The sequence below is a fragment of the Theropithecus gelada genome, chromosome 20 (assembly GCF_003255815.1).
Source record: "Theropithecus gelada isolate Dixy chromosome 20, Tgel_1.0, whole genome shotgun sequence".
Taxonomy (NCBI): domain Eukaryota; kingdom Metazoa; phylum Chordata; class Mammalia; order Primates; family Cercopithecidae; genus Theropithecus; species Theropithecus gelada.
The window spans coordinates 31,125,051-31,144,567 of record NC_037688.1 but is presented as its reverse complement, the minus strand read 5'-3'; the positions used below and the strand labels follow the sequence as shown (position 1 = coordinate 31,144,567).

The window sequence follows — 19,517 nt, the reverse complement described above, 5'->3', positions numbered from 1 at the left end:
CTGCAGCCTCGACCTCCCAGGCTCAACTGAAACTCCCACCTCAGCCTCTCAAGTAGTTGGAATTATAGGCGTGTGCTGGCATGTCCAGCTAAATTATTTTGTACTTTTTTTTTTTTTTCGGAGACAGAGTCTCACTCTATCACCCAGGCTGGAGTACAGTGGCGTGATCTCAGCTCACTGTAACCTCCGCCTCCCGGGTTCACACCATTCTCCTGCCTCAGCCTCCCAAGTAGCTGGGACTAAAAGCACCTGCTACCACGCCTGGCTAATTTTTTTACTTTTTTATTTTTTAGTAGAGACGGGGTTTCACCTGTTAGCCAGGATGGTCTCGATCTCCTGACCTCGTGATTCACCCGCCTCGGCCTCCCAAAGTATTTTGTATTTTTTTTGTAGAGATAGGGTTTTGCTATGTTGCCCAGGCTGGGCTCAAACTCCTGAGATCGAGCAGTCCTCCTGCCTTGGCCTTCCAAAATGCTAGGATTATGTGTGTACAACTGTGCCTGGCTAAATGTATATTTTATAATAAATTGATAAGTAAGTTTATATCCATGATTTTCAAGAGAAAGCAGAAACAAATGTATCATCAAAGAATTTAGATAAAATCCTATAATCTTAAATTGGGATTTGAAACATCATTATGTGTTATGATTTTTTTCCCCTCTTAAAAATCACATTTCCTAGTTCTATTTACTAAAAAGACCTAGAAAGTCACAATCCAGTGAACTTGAAGACAAGATAATAGAAATTACTTACTCTGGATAACAGATGAAATAGTCTTAAAAAAAAGAGAAAAGAGTCTTAAAGAGCTATAAAACAGTAACAAAATATCTGAGTGTCATTTGAGCCCTGGAAGGAGAGCAGAAAGAGCATGAGGCTGAAAAAGGTACTCAAATGAATAATGCCTGAAAAATTTCCAAATTGGAAAGAAGATAAAGATCAACAGATTCAAGAATCTCAGCAAATCCCACAGTAAATAAACCAAAAGAAATTTATGCCAAGACACATTATAGTCAAACTTCTGTAAACTAAGACACAGAAAAATTCCTGAAAGCACTGAGAGAGAAATGAAATCTTCCCTACAGAGGAAAAAAAATTATTCAAATCATTGAATTTCTCATCAGACCATGGAGGCCAGAAGAAAGTGGCATATATTTCAAGGGATGAAAGAACCGTCAGCTCAGAATTCTATATCCAGTGAACAAATCCTTCAGTGATGACAGGGGAGGTCAAGGCATTCTCGAAGGAAAACTAAGAAATTTCTATCCGCAGGCACACCCTAACAGCAGAGCTAAAAGTAGCTCTCTAAACAGAAAGTTAATAATAAAAGAAGAAATATTGGCATATCAGAAAGGAAGAAAGAACAGAAAGAGTAAAAAGAGAGACAAATATAACACATTTTCCCTTTCCTCTGGGGTCTTCAAATGTATGTTCAGCAGTTGAAACAATAATTATAGTGCTAGCTAATATAAGAAAAATATTTAAGACAGTTATATTAAAAATCAGAAGGCTGAAGGGAGTTAAATGGAGGAAAGTTTTCTAAATTCCACTAGAACTGGTAAAATGTCAATACCAGTTGATTATAATGTTATGTGTAGATAACGTAATACCTATAGCAGTAACTAAATGAGCTATACAAAGAGATACACCCAAAAAACACTCTGAGTAAATAAAAATGGAATTTTAAATAACGTTGAAGCAACTGACAGGAAAGTAGGAAAAAGTAAACAGACCAAAAAACAATAAAACATGCAATGGTAGACTTAAGTCCTGACATAGCAATAATTACACTAAATGTAAACTGTCTAAATATATAAACTAAAGTGAGAGATTGGCAAAAGATATTTTTTAAAATGATCCAATTACATGCTGTCTACAAGTAACTCAAGTTCAAATACAATGATATTGGCAAGTTGCTACGTATGGTTCTTTACTGTTTGAATTTTAACCATGAACATGCATTAGCTTTTCAATTAGCTGCTTAAAATGTCTAGGATTCTACTCAGGTCAAGGGAAGTAGCTCAGAAAAGGCTCTAGAGAAGTAATCACTAAATTGACAAGGAAGAATTCAAGGGGAAAAAGATAGGAAAGGCCAGGAGGATGTTATTGCATGCAGGGAAAAGAGCATGAGTACATAGCAGGGTCCAGCACGTGTAGAAAAACAGAGTTTGGCTTTGGCCTCTGCTCACCTTTTCTTCTATGAGATATTGCTGATCGAATTCTAAGGAATAAAACTCAATGGGGAAGTTGCAAGGATTCTTCACTATCACCTCGGCCTCGTCTCCAGGTGCACAAAGTAGCAGTGGCCCCAGATCCAGGACTGAAGGACTAAATTCCAGGCGTGGCTCTAGACCTTGCCCACGTGCCAGCAGGGTAAGCTTTTGAGCACTCTGGGCAATCTGAAACACCAGGGTTTGGCTGTAGAATTTCTGGAAAACATAAAAACAAAACAAGCATCTGAATTTATTTCCACTACATGTCATGTAAAACAAAACACCGCTGAGGGGAAAAAACTTATCTATTTAGATTAAGAGAGAAAACTTATAATAAAATTGCATAGGAGTAATTTGCATTACTGAATTAATATAAGTACTGGCTATTTAGCATGGCAGGCATTGTACCAAGTGCTAGATATCAAATACATTCTGGGTATCTAGCATTCCAGGACTTGTATCAAGTGCTTCATCATGTGTAGCAAGCCCTCGGAGTGTCACTGTCACATCCCTCGGATCTTCCAGTGTGCTCAGACTTCCAACTGCCACTGTCTGCACCTCTGGGCCTAAAGGTTCTCATTTCATGGACCCTGCTGCTCATGGGCAGGGGAGGGCAGGGCAGAAATGCCAGGGAAATGATACCATCTGGAATTAGTTATCAAGCAATGACTCTGGCGATTTACGGTAAAAAGACCCCAGCTCCCTTGCTCCCGAGGAGCGATGATTCTGAAGCGTGTACTTTGCGTATTTTCCCAGAGTTTGGCAGAATGCCAGAGCTGGGGCATTCAGCTCATCAGATACAATTACAACCAGATACTGGTCAGTAGTGATATCATAACTACTCATATGTTTTCTCAAAATGGTACCCAAATCTACTTTCCATCCCATAGTTCCTAGTCTGATTTCACTGGGGAACCTATTAAACACGCAGATCCTCACATTCCATCCCTAGAAACTTTGACTCTGTAGGGGCAGAGTAAGGCTGGGATTCAGCATTTTTAACCAGATGCCTAGGTTATTCTGGTATAGCTGGACTTGTGGCTTGGTTTGAGTGGAAATTAGGAAAATCACAATTTGAAGACCTCGTATCTTAGCTTGAAGGGGAAAAAGCAAATGGATGGAATGTATACAGACATACACACAGAAATATCTATTGCTGGACACAATAAGATAAATTATCGGCTCAGAGGGGTTTCTATATAGTTATAGGCTTAGTACCTTATGATTCAAACTTCTATATTTTAATTGCTGCTTATGGAAATCTTTCTAAAACATTTCATTCATTTTCTTGAGCATGTTATAAAGCCTAAGAATTGTTGGTCTGGATGTCATTGATTTCTTGGCGCTGCTGATGTTGATGATGATGCAGATATATGGATTGTATGGCCTGCAGGGCTAACCAATTCCTTGTATACAGCTAAAAAATTTATCTCTTAATTGGTGGAAACATTTTATTAACTTTGACTAATTCCAACTCAATATTCATGAAACTGCTTGAACAAACTTTTTTTTTTTTTTTTTTAATATTTCCCTCATTAAGTAATGGAAAAAATCCACAATCTTGAGTAAACCCTTTGAAAATGTTAAGACTCTTTAAGAATGACAAACATATTACTAATTTTCTTTTAAATGAACTGGGATGATTTTGATAATGATAAAAACATGGGTTTTATTTTAGAATGAGATAGGAAGTTGTTTGCTTTTTCTCTTTCTCACTGAAGCTGCTGAAGCACTTCCTCAAAGCGATTACAAGGAAAATGGGAGTTAACCATAGCTCCTCTATAAAACACAGATCAATTTTTCTTTTAAAATAACAGAATAGAGAAAATTATATTTCCCAAGTGCCTTAGGTTTTGAATAAAAGTTTTTCCAGTGCAACCTCTTGAGATTCTCTCTGGTTCTAGGATTTTATTAATTTTACTATGTTCCTGGTCAGAAGTAGCTTTGAGTTGATTACGTTCACAAAAGAAACATTTATGAGGCTCCAGGAGGCCATCTACCGGGACGTACTTTTCACGACTACTGATGATGATAGTTATTGAGAGACTTACTTACATAGAGCAGCATGCTGTGTACTTTATTCAATACTGTGCATTTAATCTTCAAAATGACCTCAGGAGGTAGTCATTACAGGTTGACAATAAGTTATCCGAAACCCAGGGGCCAGATACTTTCAAATTCAGATTTTTAAAATAGTAAACACAGTGTATATACCCTATGTTACCTAACACCCTCAGCAGGGTCTGGGGCAGGTCCCCTGTAATCAAACACATTAATGGTTGGTGGCAATGTTTGACTCTGAAAACTAAGTGGTACAAATAAAGGTTAAATGGTCTCATGTCAATTCAGATGAGATTTTTCTGCCAAATGAGTTGTGGTCTAAAGCTTATGAAATCTCAAACCCCCCACCCCTAGCTTTGGATCTTATTGGGTTTCAGAATTTCAATAAGGGACTTTTGATATACAATATTACTATTTTTTATTTTATTTATGAGTGAACTGAGACTGAATGAGGCTAAGTAATTTCCTCAAAGACACACAGCATGTAAGTGTGCAGAGGCAGAAGGCTACTAAACCCGGCCTTCTGATAAAAATTGATATTTTAGTCCGTTGATTCCAGACCACCAGGCCACACAGCTCCTATGTGAACCAGAAGTGCTTGAGATGCCATATTCAGAAAAGCCAGGCACAGGTCACTCAAAGCTTCCCTTGAGACCCAAACAAGCATGGACTTTGAGTAAAGCTCAAAGAGGTCCAGAGAATCGAAATGAAGCCATGTTTCTTTAAAGCTCACCTCTTCTTTTGGCATGAATTTCACCTGCACGTTGGACTTCTCACCAGGATCCAGGACTCCAGAAATGGGCTGGATTTCGAAGATCCGTGTCTTTGGCTTTAATTCAGCACGTAGTTTCTGTCTTAAGTACTTCGGCATGTGTTTCTCCAGCTGGTTTACACATATTAGACAATTAGATCACCTTCTACGGAAAATGAGCTCATTTACCTTCCACTCACACAACCCACATTTCCTGAGTACCTCTCAGGTGTCAGGGAATGTGTAGATACCAGAGGTACAAGGATGAATAAGACATTCCACCTGACAGCATGGCCTGATAGGACCTCAAGCGCTGGGCTAAGGGCCCAAGTTTTATTCAGGAGGCAACTGTTGCCACTGAGTCTTTGAGCAGGAGGTTGAAATGATGAGCGCCAAGGCCTAGAGTTACAAATCTGGCTGAAATGGAGATGGAGAAAGGAGGACCAATGGGCCACAGTTCGTTTACCTTGTCAACAGGCTTTTGGCTCTGGACAAACCATTCACAAGGCACTTGGAGATGATTGGAAAGCTGAATAGTTTCCACCAGGCACTGTCCACACTGAATTGTGGCAAAGTCCACTTTTCCATGAGAGAGAGTCATGGTTGGAATGGTCACCTTGGCTTGGAGACGGATGTGAACTGTTGGCCCTCCAACCACCTGGAGAGGGTATAAACTGCAGTTATCATGTGGCATGGGTTTGGGGAAAACAAGAATCACAAGTCTGACATAATAACTGGATTATCTTAGGGCGATCAGCAAGCAGAGCTGGAAACCTGCAGGGCCGGGTGGGCCCAGCGGTGCCTTGTACCTTGATGGGCAGAATGACTTCTTTGCTTCCAACAGGAAGATTGGCCCCCTGTGAGTCAAATCTCACTTCAAATATTTCCGTTTCACAATGAGGCAGATTCTTTACACGATCTAGGTTGGTACTGAATCCTGGACCAAAACAAAAAAAATTTCTTAGTGGGAAAGAGAAACAGCAAACAAGAGCTGCTCTAGAGAAAGCCCCCACTGGGTCAGAATGACTACTCAAAGGATCACTGAATAGCCCAAGAATCCTTTTAGCTGATCCCAGAGGCACAAATGCTGTTCCAGGAGGACAGTACTGATGGGTTCCTTGTGAGAAATGACCAAGTGCAATAGGAAAGGGTCTCCCCAGCCTGGGTACCTGTCTCATGAAGGACACGCTTGTCTGCGTGGAATGACACTGGAAAGTGACTGGTGTTGGTGATCTTGATGATGTGGGTTCGGACGTCACCAAGGATGATGTAGCCAAAGTCCAGGATGTACTCTGGCAGCTGGACTCTGAAATGGTTAATAGACTTACTAGTCCCTTTCAAACCTGGAAGGCTACTTTGCCAAAAGTGAAAGAGTCTGATTTTTTTTTTTTCTACCTCTTGTGCACAATTTTATTCTCCAGAGTGGAGAACAACGAATGGCTACCCAAACAGAGACTAGAAACAATGTTAACTCCCCCAGAGATTCACATCGCTGTTTTGGCCATTATCTCAGAACACGTTCAGTGTGGGCCCTTATAGACCTGAAGCGGAGCCTGTCCATTCGACATAGCGGTATTGTTCTCACTTGAAGAGGCAGAAACCTGCCCGGCTGGCTTGATGCTAGGGGATGGCGGGTAACTGAGATGAGTGGATTTCATTCCGAGATGATCAGCCAGTGTTTCAGGGAGCTGCACGAGGTAGCACTGCCTGCTCTGATACACTCTGAAACAAGCACAGCACAGAAGGGCGGTCACTGGAAACCACTCACTTGGCCAGTTTGCGGCGACTCCGATGGCTGAAGCAGGTGTCATCCAAAGGATCGGCGGTGGTTGTTTTCTCATGTTCTAGGACATAGCTTTGGACTACAAGTCTTTCTACCTCCATCTGGAGATGAGCACTTACCTGAAGCAAGAAAGAGGAGCAAGTCAGCAAATTCTTTAGGAACATGCATTCTCAACAGGGACAATATCACCCCCAAAGAGGCAAAAATTAGCTCTTGGAGGGTGGTGGAAAATATCTTAAATATTACAATGATTTGTGACCCCCAAAGGGCTACAGAACAGAAACAGATACACAGTATGTTTAAGGCATTAAATTTTTCCTGGGAAGGGTGTGGGGAGGGTAAGCAAATCAGTATATCCATACCATGGAATACTCAGCAGTAAAAGGGAATGAATTATTATTATTATTATTATTATTATTATTATTTTATTTTTTTGAGATGGAGTCTCGCTCTGTCCCCCAGGTTGGAGTGCAGTGGCGCAATCTCCACTCACTGCAAGCTCCGCCTCTCGGGTTCACGCCATTCTCCTGTCTCAGCCTCCCGAGTAGCTGGGACTACAGGCGCCCGCCACCGCGCCCGGCTAATTTTTGTATTTTTAGTAGAGATGGGGTTTCACTGTGTTAGCCAGGATGGTCTCGATCTCCTGACCTTGTGATCCACCCGTCTCAGCCTCCCAAAGTGCTGGGATTACAGGCGTGAGCCACCGCGCCCGGCGGGGAATGAATTATTGAGGTGCACAATTTGAATGGATTATAATAAGGGCATTATGTGGGATGAAAAAAGTGAATCTCAAAAGGTGATGTGCTGTATGATTCCATTTATATAACATTCTTGAAATAATAAAAGGCTCAAGATGGAGAACAGATGAGTGGCTGCCAGAGGTAAGGGACAGGGAGAGAGGGGTGGGTGTGGTTATAACCTAGTCACATGTAAGGCCAAAAACAAATGGAAAATGAGGCTTAGTTCTCCTTGTTGAAAATAAGGGAAGAGACTTCTCCTCCTCCCCTTTGCTTAGAGTATTTAGTTTAGAACATCTGTAATTTTAAGTTCTTTGAAATGTTGTCTCTTCGAAATGTAGATAAATCTTTTAAAAAGTGAAATAAGCCTCTTGCCAGCTTTAGGACCCAGAAGTGTCTTTCTCAAGAACCTGGGAACCATCTCTTTGACATGTAATTAACAAGGAAGAGGAAGTCCCTAGTCCCAGTTTCTGGGACAGGATGGGAGCCTAGCGTCCATGGGGCCCTGCTAGAAAGATAAGTTTGTTTTTCCTTTGGATAAAGCCAATTAGCTAACACAGTTGGTCACCTCCATTACCATGTCGATTTAGGATAAACTATGTGTGACAAATGATGGTGTCAAGTCCTCTTACTTGAGACTAGCCATTATTTACTCAGAACATGAATGAAATGGCTTGGATCTGGTTGGCTCTATAGGAGGGGCAGACTTCCTTCTGTCTTTGCAATCTCTCAGCAGATTGCCTGTGATGTGCATTACATTCTGGTTTAATGCTTATTCAACAATAAAATTGTTTTCTTTCTCTTCTACCTTTGTGGATAGATTTTCTGGGTTGGAAGGAGATTTTGTTTTTTATTTTATTTCCCCAGGAAGCATGAGGAATCCTTGTGGTAACGGAATAGTTCTGCATCTTAATTGGCAGTGGTGGGTTCACAAATCTACATGTGATAACATTGCACAGAACTGCACCACACACATACACACACGCATAGAAAAGTGGTGAAATCTGAATAAGCTCTGTGACCTGTACCAACGTCAATTTCATGGATTTGATGTTGTACTATAGTTATACGAGATGTTATTGTTGGGAAAACCCTTTTTTTAAAAAAAAATTCCCTGTAAATCTATAATTATTTCAAAATAAAAAGTTAAAAAGTATATATCAAACTATTCAAGGAGATTCCATTTTATATATAACAAATAAAAATGGGAGTGATAATGGAAAAGGTTGACAAATACTGTTTGCAAAGGGCTAATCCTTAGCTAGGTCTAGGGCCCAGCAGGGAAGGTTAATGTGTGCCATGGCCCAGTGAAGCACAGGAGGTGAGAGTGGAAGTGTGACAAATTGGGAGAGGAGCAGGGTCTGCTGACAGCCCTCCCAGTTGTCCGGATTCTAGAGCAACAAAGCCAACTCTGTACTTGGCTCCTGAGCCATGAGTGGTCCACCCTGCCCTACTCAAGGGGACCAGCTTGGCTCTGCACTTACCATCATATTCACAGAAACCCCACCCCACTGCTCTCCTAGGCTTTGATAAGGTGCAGCCTGGGAACCCAGTAAGCAGGTGGAGACACATCATTGCTTCCAGTGGGCAGCCCGGGGCTGGCAGGAGAAGGCAGAGGCTAAGAGACCATCTTAGCAGCTGGGCAGGCCTGGGTTCAAATCCTAGCTCTGTACTTGCCTTGGGACATGCACTTCACTTCTGTAAAACTAAAATTTAGATGACAGCGGCATCATTCTCCCCCGACCCTCATTGTGGGAGGATTTAACAAGACAACAGTGCAGGTTAACAGTGTGGCACAGGCTTAGTATGAGTCCAATAAGTGGTAACTGATGTTACTAATTATGATCATCCTTGGTGCTAAGGTTCACTTTTAGCATCTGGTACTTGAACCAGGCTTCTGCAAAACAAATAATCGCCAGTGGGCTTTGGTGCTCCCAGTCTCTCCCATGACACCGTTCTCCCCTACATTAGAGCTGCCTCTTAACCAACCTAAGGGCTCTCTAGCCACATATATGATTCTTCCTTAGAACATATTCTCATGCACATTTGCATTTGTAAAGAAGAGCACAGGGGGATGGCAGCTGTCATGGTCAGGAATAGACTGTTAAAACAGGACTTTCAGGGGTGATGAGGGAGGACATATTGGGATTTTCCCTTCCTATCCCATCCTTTATTTATAAGCTGAGAAGCTCTCTCCTCCAGAGACCCTCACTTGGCTCCCACCTCTGTGGCACCACATGCTCCTGACTTTTCCAGAACCTTTTGGCCACCCCTCTCCCCCACTCAGATGCTGGGGTATTTGGGGGCTCCATTCTGAATGTGCCTTTTTTCCTGCTCACTAGACACACTTCCTAGGGAATCTCCCCATTTCCTGTGATTGCAATGATCATCTGATGACTCTCAAGTCACTTTCTCCAACCTCTCTCTCTCCGAGGTGCCCAGCAGTGGTTCCGGTTCCCTACTGGCTGCTCTTCGCAGATGATACACAGAAATCTCACATTCGGTAGCCACGGGAAGCAGCCGAACTCCTTTCCTTTCCCTCTCCTCCCACCAAGACCTCACTTCTCCTCCTGAGTTTCCTGTCTCAGTCCCCTCTCCTTACCTTGTCATCCAAGTAAGACTTAGAGGTCCCCTCAACCCCACGCCCATATCCAGTCAATGCCTAAGTCTTGACCATTCCATTTCTGGAATATTCCTTGAACCAGTTCGCCCTGTCCCCACTGTCATCACCATTGCTTACAGCACCACCATCTCTCACCTAGAATTACTCCACCAGCTTAAAAAAAATTGTAGAGATGGAGTTTCACCATGTTGCCCAGGCCGGTCTCAAATTCCTGGCCTCAGGCCATCCTTGGCTTCCCAAAGTAATGCGATTATAGGAATGAGCCACTGCACCTGGCCCTCCGACAGCTTCTAAAAAACTGATCTCTCGAATCTACTCTCATCATCCCCAAGTTCCTGTCCCCTCAGAGCTCTGCAAGGCAGCCAGAGGGATCTCTTAAAGATGCGAAGTCGATTAGGCCACACCTCTGGTTGCCCTCAGGATGAAGTCCAAAAACCTTAATAGGTCAGTCACCTGATAGCTCACCTCCTGGGCTCATCTTGCCTCTCCTAGCTTCCTGCTTCTTTGCCTTATCTCTGTCTTTCTCCTTTCTGTACCTCAGAGACCAAGTTCTTGCCCCTGGGCTTCTGCACACAGCGCCCTTCTGCACATGCACCCCACATACTCTGCACACAGCGCCCTTCTGCACATGCACCCCACATACTCTGCACACAGCGCCCTTCTGCACACACCTCCTGTGCACTCTGCACACACCGCCCTTCTGCAAAGGCATCCTGCGCACCCGGAGCTGCCTTACCTCAGCAGGCTCATCCTCTGGCACTTCCTCAGTTATTATGTCAAAGTGATCGAGCGTTTCACATTTGTTATAGTCTTTGTCTGTGTTTTTCCTGGCTTGATTCAAGAACGTTTCATACTTTTCATTCGCTGTGCCGGGGTAGGGAGTGGGGGATGGAAGGAGAGCAGAATCAGGAAGGTCAGAAAAATATGAATGATGTCCCAAACACACACTCTCAGCCCCTGGTAAGGTGGGAAGGGAAGTGGACTTTTGGATACTTCGTCTGCCCTGCTTTCCCTGCTTCAGAGGGTGAGGTGATTTGAGAGTTGAATTTGTATCAGAGACCTCACTGAGTTCAATGAGATTAGGCTTTACTGAATGACTGGCTGGTTCTCCAGAACTTGAAGGCAGTAACATTCGAAGCCACTCGTAGGGTGACCCACTTGATCCTGGCTTGCTTGGGGCTTTCTTGGTTCTAGCACTTAAACCCCCACACCCTGGAGCTCTCCCAGTGCTGGACAAACCCAGCCAGCCAGTCACCCTTTAAGCTACTTTTTACGTTTATTAAATCTCAATTAACAAAAAATATGTTTGGGTCAATTTGCTTTAATTAACACTAAATATGCCACATCATCCTGAATCAGGGAGGGTAGGTAATCAGTGGAGAGATTCCCACCTGAATTTACCACTATGCCATTGCAAATTCAAATACTTTGAAAGGTAAGGTAGGAAAGTTATTTAAAATGCCTACTATAGGCCAGGTGTGGTGGCTCACGCCTGTAATCCTAGCACTTTGTGAGGCTGAGGCAGGTGAACTGCCTGAGCTCAGGAGTTCAAGACAAGCCTGGGCAACATGGCAAACCCCATCTCTACAAAAAATACAAAAAATTAGCTGGGCATGGTGGTGCGTGGCTGTAATCCCAGCTACTGGGGAGTCTGAGGCATAAGAATCGCTTGAGCCCTGGAGGTGGAGGTTGCAGTGAGCTGAGATCCTGCCACTGAACTCCAGCCTAGGTGACAGAGCAAGAATCTGTATAAATAAATAAATAAATAAATACATACATAAATGCATAAATACATAAATAAAAAAATTTTAAAAAGCCTATTATAAAACAGTAGGAAATGCTGTGAATATAGTGAGCTGGAGAACAGAAGACCCAACTAATGGTGTTCAAGTTTAAATTATTTTAAAGCCCTTACTGGCCAAACCATGTCTACTGCCCTGATGAGGCCAGCTTGGTGCCCAGTTTTCAACCGTATGGCAAAGGTTTTCCTTCCCGAAAATTATACGTGGAGCTGGAGTAACCCTCATCTGGCTGGAACTCTATGTATGAGAGTGTAACATGGTCTTAGTGTTAGTGACATTTATTGCCAGGCACTGTGGCTCAACACCTGTAATCCTAGTGCTTTGGCAGACTGAGATGGGAGGATCACCTGAGACCAGGAATTCAAGACTAGCCTGGGTAACAAAGTGAGATCCCTTCTTAAAAAAATAAAATAAAATAAATTAGCCAGGCACGGCAGTGCACACTTGTAGTCCCAGCTACTCAGGAGGCTGAGGCGGGAGGATCCCTTGAGCCTAAGAGTTAAGATTACGGTGAGCTACGATTGCACCACTGTATTTCAGCCTGGGTAACAGAGCGAGACCTTTTTAAAATAGAGACAGGGTGTTGTGTGTGTATATATATATACACACACATATATATACACACACACACATATATACACACACACACACACATATATATACACACACATATATATATTTTTTCAAGTTTTCAGGGAGCAGACAATTAGAATTCAGTGGATGATTATAAACAGGAGAGTTAGTGACTTCAGGGAATGGGGTAAGAGGAAAGGCTGGGTGGGAGGACTTAGTCTGAAGCTTTCTGGGGAAAGTAGATTTCAAGGAGCTTGAAGAGATATTCATAAAGAGTGAGAGGTTTCCCTGACCCATCGTCCTATAACTGACGTCAGGAACAAAGAGCCAGAGACAGTCTATAGCTAAAAGGGCTGCTCAGCTGGGGTTTGGAATCCGCCAAGACAGAAATATTCTGGTACAAAAGGCTAGTCCTGGGGTCCAGATACAACCGGAAAATGTAAGTGGGAAGACAATTACTAAAGTCTAATTTAGACTTCACCCTGTGTAATGCCAACATAAGGGCTCAGAATCTGTGTCTGCCTTTCTGTGCAGTTTATACTTTGAGAATTCTATGCCTGGAAGCTCATTGGCTCTCACCTTCCCAGTGGTGTCTAGGAGAATGTCACAGGGAAAGGAGACTGGGGCCAGAAGGAAAGTACATGGGAGGAGGAAAAGCCTTTGGAGGTAAATTTCCTGATCCCTCTGTCAGTAATTCAATAATGGCCAAATTGGCCACGGTTCTTCATTTGGGGCTGCCATAGACCATTTCTTATCTTGGCAAACTCAGGTCACCAATTTGGCAATTGACGAATGACATGGAAGAGAACCACTGGGGATTTCCAAGCAAATAAAGTAAGTAGCCAGCAACCTTCCAATAAACAAAGTTAAAATGTTCGTTTTGTCCCCCAGTGGGGAACTACTCCAGTGTGAAGTAGTACCTGTGAGGTTCCTGGGGAGATCGAGGCAGATTTGGGGAAAGATTCCCTCTCCACTCAGAGTGATATTTTCTGGGTCCAGGTGGGCGATCTGTATCTGGAAACTCCTTTTAAAGACCTCAGGAACTCCAGGAAGGTAGTAAACTTTCAATGCCTGCTCTTGATGTGAACTGATAAAGCCCTATGCAGTAGAAAGACCAGGAAAGGGAAAACGAATGTGCTACAGGCTCAACTCATTAAATTACTTAAAACAACAACGATAATGACAGAGTAAACCTAAAAAAAGAAGGAAAGGAGTAAGAGATTTAATGAAATAGAGTGCAAAGAAACAGAAGAGCTTCATACATCTAAAAACTGGTTTTTTGAAAAAAGATGAATAAAATACACAAAACTGGCAAGACTGATTAAGAAGATAAGGAGAAAAGTCACCAAAAATGTAAAAAGAAAAATGGTTCATAAATATATAGTAAAATAGTACATAAATCATACACGATTATGAGAAAACTTTATGTCAATATATTAAAACATTTTTGTGAAATTAACAATGTCCTAGAAAAATATGAATAACGAAATGTAAAAACCCTGGAGTGATCTGTATCCTATATAGAAGCTGAAAAATGAAGATAATTACCCTGACAAAGGAATATACGGCATTAGAAGCAAGTTCTGCCACTCCTTCAAAAAACATATAATCAATTTAGTCTACGAGCCATTCAGGAAATAGAAAAGACAGAAACGCCCATTTTTTTATTCTGATATCCAAACTGATCAAATGCAGCATGAAGAAGGAAATTTATGAACCAACGATCACTTAACAAAGGTACAAAAATTGTAAGTAAAATGTTAGCTAAGTGAACCCAGCAATATATGTATATTTAAATGCAGATGGTAGCATATAGAGTTTTTTTGGTCTTCCTTTTCCTTTCATTTTACCTAACAATATATTTTACAATTAATTAAATATTAGTACATCTAGAGCTGCTCCATCCTTTTTAGTTGCTATGTATTATTCCATTACATAGTTTTAATATATTTTTAAAAACTAGTTTCCTACTGACAGACATTTAGTTTGTTTCTGACCTTTTGCTATTGCCATTACAGATTATATAGGAAATAATCTTATAAACACATCGTTTTGCAAATGTGGGAAAACGTATGTAGAATAAATTCTTAGAAATGAAATTGCTGGGTCAAAGGGTAATTTTGATAGATAAGGCCAAATTATTCTCTACAGAGTTGTTACCAATTTACAATAACTGCAGCAATGTAAATTCAAATGCTTTAAAAAACTTTAGAAAAGGGCAAGGAAAACATAGCAGTTATGATAGATACAAAGATGGAATAGAAACAAAACTCTAAGGAAATTTTAAAAATAGACAAATGAAATACGACGAAAGAAATAATAGCAAGCATTTCAGTTTTGCTAATCATAAGAATGTGTCAAACGTTCCTACTGAAACTTAAGGACTCTCAGAGTAGATTAAAAAACAAAATCCCAATACATATGTTTTATGAATGATAAGCCTAAAACAAAATGACATAGACTATGGGCAAATTATGTAACGCAAAAAGAAAGCAGCAATCACAATATTAAGACCGAACAAAGCGGAATTCAAAGCAGAGCATTCAAAGGGAACAAGAAGGCAACTGAAGGCAGACAGAACACACAGTCCATGATGAACACTTAATAGTCATGAGATCTTCTGTGTCAACACAGAAACAAAAGAGTATAAAACAAAAAGGTGCATGTATTTGTAGAAAACAATAGAGAAATGGACAAAAGTTTTATATACCACTCTTGAGTCTTAGAAAAATTAAACAGAAAAAGATACAGAAGATTTTAATGTGATAATTATTCAGGTTAATTTAGTAGAGATTCCAGATATGATAATCTGGATTCTATAGCCCAGGTAACATTATTTTCAAACATTTATTAGTATTAAAAATCACTTTAGGTCATTAAAATATATTAATAAATTCACTAAGTAGGAATTTAGAGGACCATATTATCTGATCATGATTCAAAAAAACCTCAATATTAGTAACAATTTAAATAACAAAAGCAAAAATCTTAATCATTTGGAAATTAAATAAAGAAAAATGTATTTTAAATTACACTTGTAAGTAAAACTATAATTTAAGACAACTATAATTTAGATAATGAAAATTATAATAGTTAAATATTAACATGTATAAAACACATAAAATTGACATCTACTTTGTCTGTAATTTTCTTAAAATATAAGGGATAAGGCTAAAGGTGTCCTTAGGCAAATGGATAGCCTTACGTTTTTTCATTATTAACTAAGAAAAAAAATAAAAGTAGGCATTCAAGTCAGGAAGTTAGAGAAACAAAACACAAGAGTGAATTTGGGCCGGGTGAGATGGGACTCACGCCTGTAATCCCAGCACTTTGGGATGCGTTCAGGAGTTCAAGACCAGCCTGGGCAACATGGCAAGACCCTGTCTCTAAAATAAATAAATAAATAAATAAATAAATAAATAAATAAAATAAACACAAAAATTAGCTGGGTGTGGTGGTGCATGCCTGTGGTCCCAGCTACTTGGGTGGCTAAGGTGGGAGGATTGCTTGAGCCCAGGAGGCAGCAGTTGCAGGGAGTTGAGATCTGTACTCCAGTCTAGGCGACAGAGCCAGACCTGGTCTCAAAAAGAAAAACAAAAAAACAAAAAACCAAAAAAAGTGAATTCAAAAGATTAGCTAAGACAAATTGGGAAAAAACCAAAAGGGGAGTTGACCTAACAGATATTAAGATGTATTTTTAAAGCCATAGCAACTAAAATAGTATAGCATTAATGTAGGGACAGACAGAGCAATGAAGAATAAAGAGACCAGCAGTAAACCCAAATATGTGAGATAATTTAGGGGAAGAACAGACTTTATCATCAAAGACGATGGTGCTCATTATCTTTGGATTTACAAGATTATGAATAATTATACTTTAAAAATATTTTCCATTTTTTTCTATAACAATTATGTGCTATTTTCATAATGAGAAAAATTCAGCAAATGTTCCTTAAAACTGGTCGATCAACATAATACGAACAAGGAATCACTTTCTCTGTTTGCTTCTGAAACCAGTTTGGCTCAGCGCAGTCTGCTGGTGTTTCACACCTGCTGAAGTCAGTGGAGAGGAAGCCCTTGGGAATTACAAGGGCAGTGTATCGGTGGAAATAAACTAGTCTCATTATCATGGAAAATAAATCCATGCGTTGCATTTGTCTTGTTGATTGCTATATCCCTGGTGCCTGGAAACTGGCTACTGAGGGACTAAATATTTGTTTAATAAGTGAGTGAAGTGGCTTGGATTTATTATTATTTTTTTTCTGCTTCTGAGAGTTCTTCAGTTTTAATAAAAAGAAAAAGTCACACTTGTAATCCTGGCCATGAATACTCACCTGCATCGGGGTGGGACTTGTAGGTTTGAATTCGGGCCCCTCCCACTGTTTACTTACGGAGAGAGGCAGGATTAGTGGCACTCCAGGGAGAAGGTTGTCTGGAGAAGACTGGGGGTCAGTCAGAACTTTGAACTCAAAGCCGACTTTCCCCGTGTTCGTCAGCGTGATTTCCCTCTCTGTGACGTGGTCAAACAGCTTGAAAGAGAAGGAGATGAGTGACTCCTTTGCCACCCACTCTTGGGACGTGGCTTTGATCGTGAGAAAGGTGCAGAAACACGCCTCATAGATAAAGGTGTGACAGCTCCTGATATAAAGACTGGTCAATCTACATCTCAGCATCACAACAAATGCCTACTGGGGCACTAGACTCTGGAAACCTGGCTCTTAGTTCTTCTAAGAACCGATTTAGTTTAGGTATGGCTGTTGGGCTGAGCATTTCACCTTCCTGGGTCTCAGTTTTTTCATTACAGGAATTTGTAATAGAGAATCTTAAAGTAAGATTTCTACATTAAAAACATTTGCCTTCTGGATTCTGTACTGTAAGAAAAACAAAAGATTTGAGTTTAGAATGTTCTAGAATGAATTTTTCCATTCAGATGGAGAACCATGGGTGCAACAGGCCAGTCATGTTCTTTTTCTTGGAATTTTGCTAACATAATTCACCAGCTGGGTTAGCAGGCCCAATAACCACAAACAGGCCGCTTTGGGGGTCCTTAGGAAAAGCTAGGGTGAGGACTGACTGCTTCAAGGACTATACTCAGAGGAGCCAAAACCAAGTGCCCAAAGGACCCTGGAGACGAAGAAGGAAAGAGAATTCTATTTGGTCAGCATCATGGAGATGGTCTCAGTAGGTGCTAGGTGAATCAGATTTTAGGCACAATCTTTGATCTATAAACACACATGCATGCGCACGATTCAGTAATTATACATGAAGGAGCTATGTAATGGAGATTCAATCCTCATTGAAATTTGGTAGGAGATATGGTCTCCAAGTGCATAACACAAAATCTGATTGGGAAGAGAATGTGTACTGATGGAATTGACAATTATTCCAAAACAAAAATGGGAAAGTATATTATATTATAGCAAAGATTATCATTAAGTGCCAAGGGAATGTAAAGTAAAAGATAACTGTGGAAGGAGCTGAGCTGGGTCTTATGGGATATAGAGGTTTGGGCTTGGTAGAGTGGAGGATGGGAAAGATAAGGTAAGAGAAAGTGTAACCTCATGAAAGGCTGGGGTGCACTGGGGCCAGTGCATAGACCAGCTTGGCCACAATGAAATGTAGGGACTATAATAGGGAATTATGGGAAGTAAAACTTACAGTGTAAAGATCACCAGTTAATACAGAGGCTTAGGATAGCCTCACCCAGGTGGAGGAATGGGCTCTGACCCAAAGGAACTCATGACAACGGATAGCCAACTCTGATCCAGCACAGCACTGACCAGACGCTTTAAGCAAGGACAACTCCTGGTGGGATAGGCCTGCTACTCCATTCCCACCTTACAGATGAGGGACACTGAGGCTTGGAGAGGTGATGTGTCCAAGATCATGCAGTCAGGAGGAAGTAAAACTGGAATCCGAAGAGGAAGTAAAACCAGAATACGAAGAGGAAGTGAAACCGGAATATGAAGAGGAAGTGAAACTGGAATACGAAACCATGCTCTTTGGTGAATATCACGTTGCTTTGCCAAATGCTGCTAGGCTTAATTGGTCAGGGACTGATGGGATGACAACACCATTTTGGAAAATGTCGCTGGACTTACTAAATCAGAATCTGCACTTGAACAAGACTCCCAGGTGATTCATATGCACATTACAGTGTGGGAGGAACTCCTATAATAATTTAGGCATGGCTTGATGAGACCCTGCAGTGTGATATCAGTGGCAATGGGAAGAGAAAACTGACTCAGAGAAGGACCCTGGTGATGAGTCAGCAAACCCTGGATGCTTAGAAGGATGTGGAGAGGTGAAGGAGAGAGTGCAGAGGAAAAGCCTTGGAGATTGTGAACCCAAGGGTGGAGAAAATGGTAGTGCTATTGAAAGAAATGCAGAAGTTGGAACAGGCTCCTGGGTTGAAAGTGAAGAAGTGACCTTGAGCATCTAACATGCTCAGTTTCAGGAGACAATAAGAAAAGCAAATGCAAGTATCTGGCAAACAGTTGGCAGCAGGAGGATGGTCAGGGTTAGGGAGGCAGATGGGAGATCAAGGACAGGGGTGATGGCAAGACTACGATGACTGGGGTTCAGGAGAGATTTGTTTAAGATGCTTAAGGCAAAACCAGAAAATCTCCACCCGATGGTTTGCGATACCTGTAATCCATAGTGAATATCCTTGGTGTCAAAGGAATAGTTGACCAGGGACGCCTCTCCCTTTAGTGTTATTTCGTAGGTGGGTCCTTCTTCCACTTCACACAGAGCTTTAGCTTGTGCAATGATGTTAGAGTGTCCATAGAAGGTGAATGACATTTGGTGGCTACTGTGTGGCTGCAACACTCCAAACAGGGGCAAAATATCAAACACCTGCAGAGAAAGTCATTCTATAAGAGAGCAGCTGATGGGATGAATGCCTGCCAAGGGTAAGTGAAAGTTATGTCAATTTACACATTAATTCCAGTCTTTAACTCATTTGATAGAAGGTA

The 19,517-nt window shown here is 41.3% G+C and overlaps 1 protein-coding gene across 1 annotated transcript in view; it reads right to left on the bottom strand.

Moving 5' to 3' along the window:
- Positions 1 to 19,517, bottom strand: part of HYDIN (HYDIN, axonemal central pair apparatus protein) — a 421,369-nt gene that overhangs the window by 152,950 nt on the left and 248,902 nt on the right. Inside the window, exons 28-37 of the mRNA XM_025370321.1 lie at positions 19,189 to 19,398; positions 16,932 to 17,069; positions 13,461 to 13,638; positions 10,902 to 11,029; positions 6,791 to 6,924; positions 6,192 to 6,328; positions 5,832 to 5,959; positions 5,489 to 5,680; positions 5,005 to 5,154; positions 2,187 to 2,426 (exon numbers count right to left, since the gene is read on the bottom strand). Of these exons, the coding sequence (XP_025226106.1) occupies positions 2,187 to 2,426; positions 5,005 to 5,154; positions 5,489 to 5,680; positions 5,832 to 5,959; positions 6,192 to 6,328; positions 6,791 to 6,924; positions 10,902 to 11,029; positions 13,461 to 13,638; positions 16,932 to 17,069; positions 19,189 to 19,398 (1,635 nt within the window). The remainder of the gene's footprint in view (positions 1 to 2,186; positions 2,427 to 5,004; positions 5,155 to 5,488; positions 5,681 to 5,831; positions 5,960 to 6,191; positions 6,329 to 6,790; positions 6,925 to 10,901; positions 11,030 to 13,460; positions 13,639 to 16,931; positions 17,070 to 19,188; positions 19,399 to 19,517) is intronic.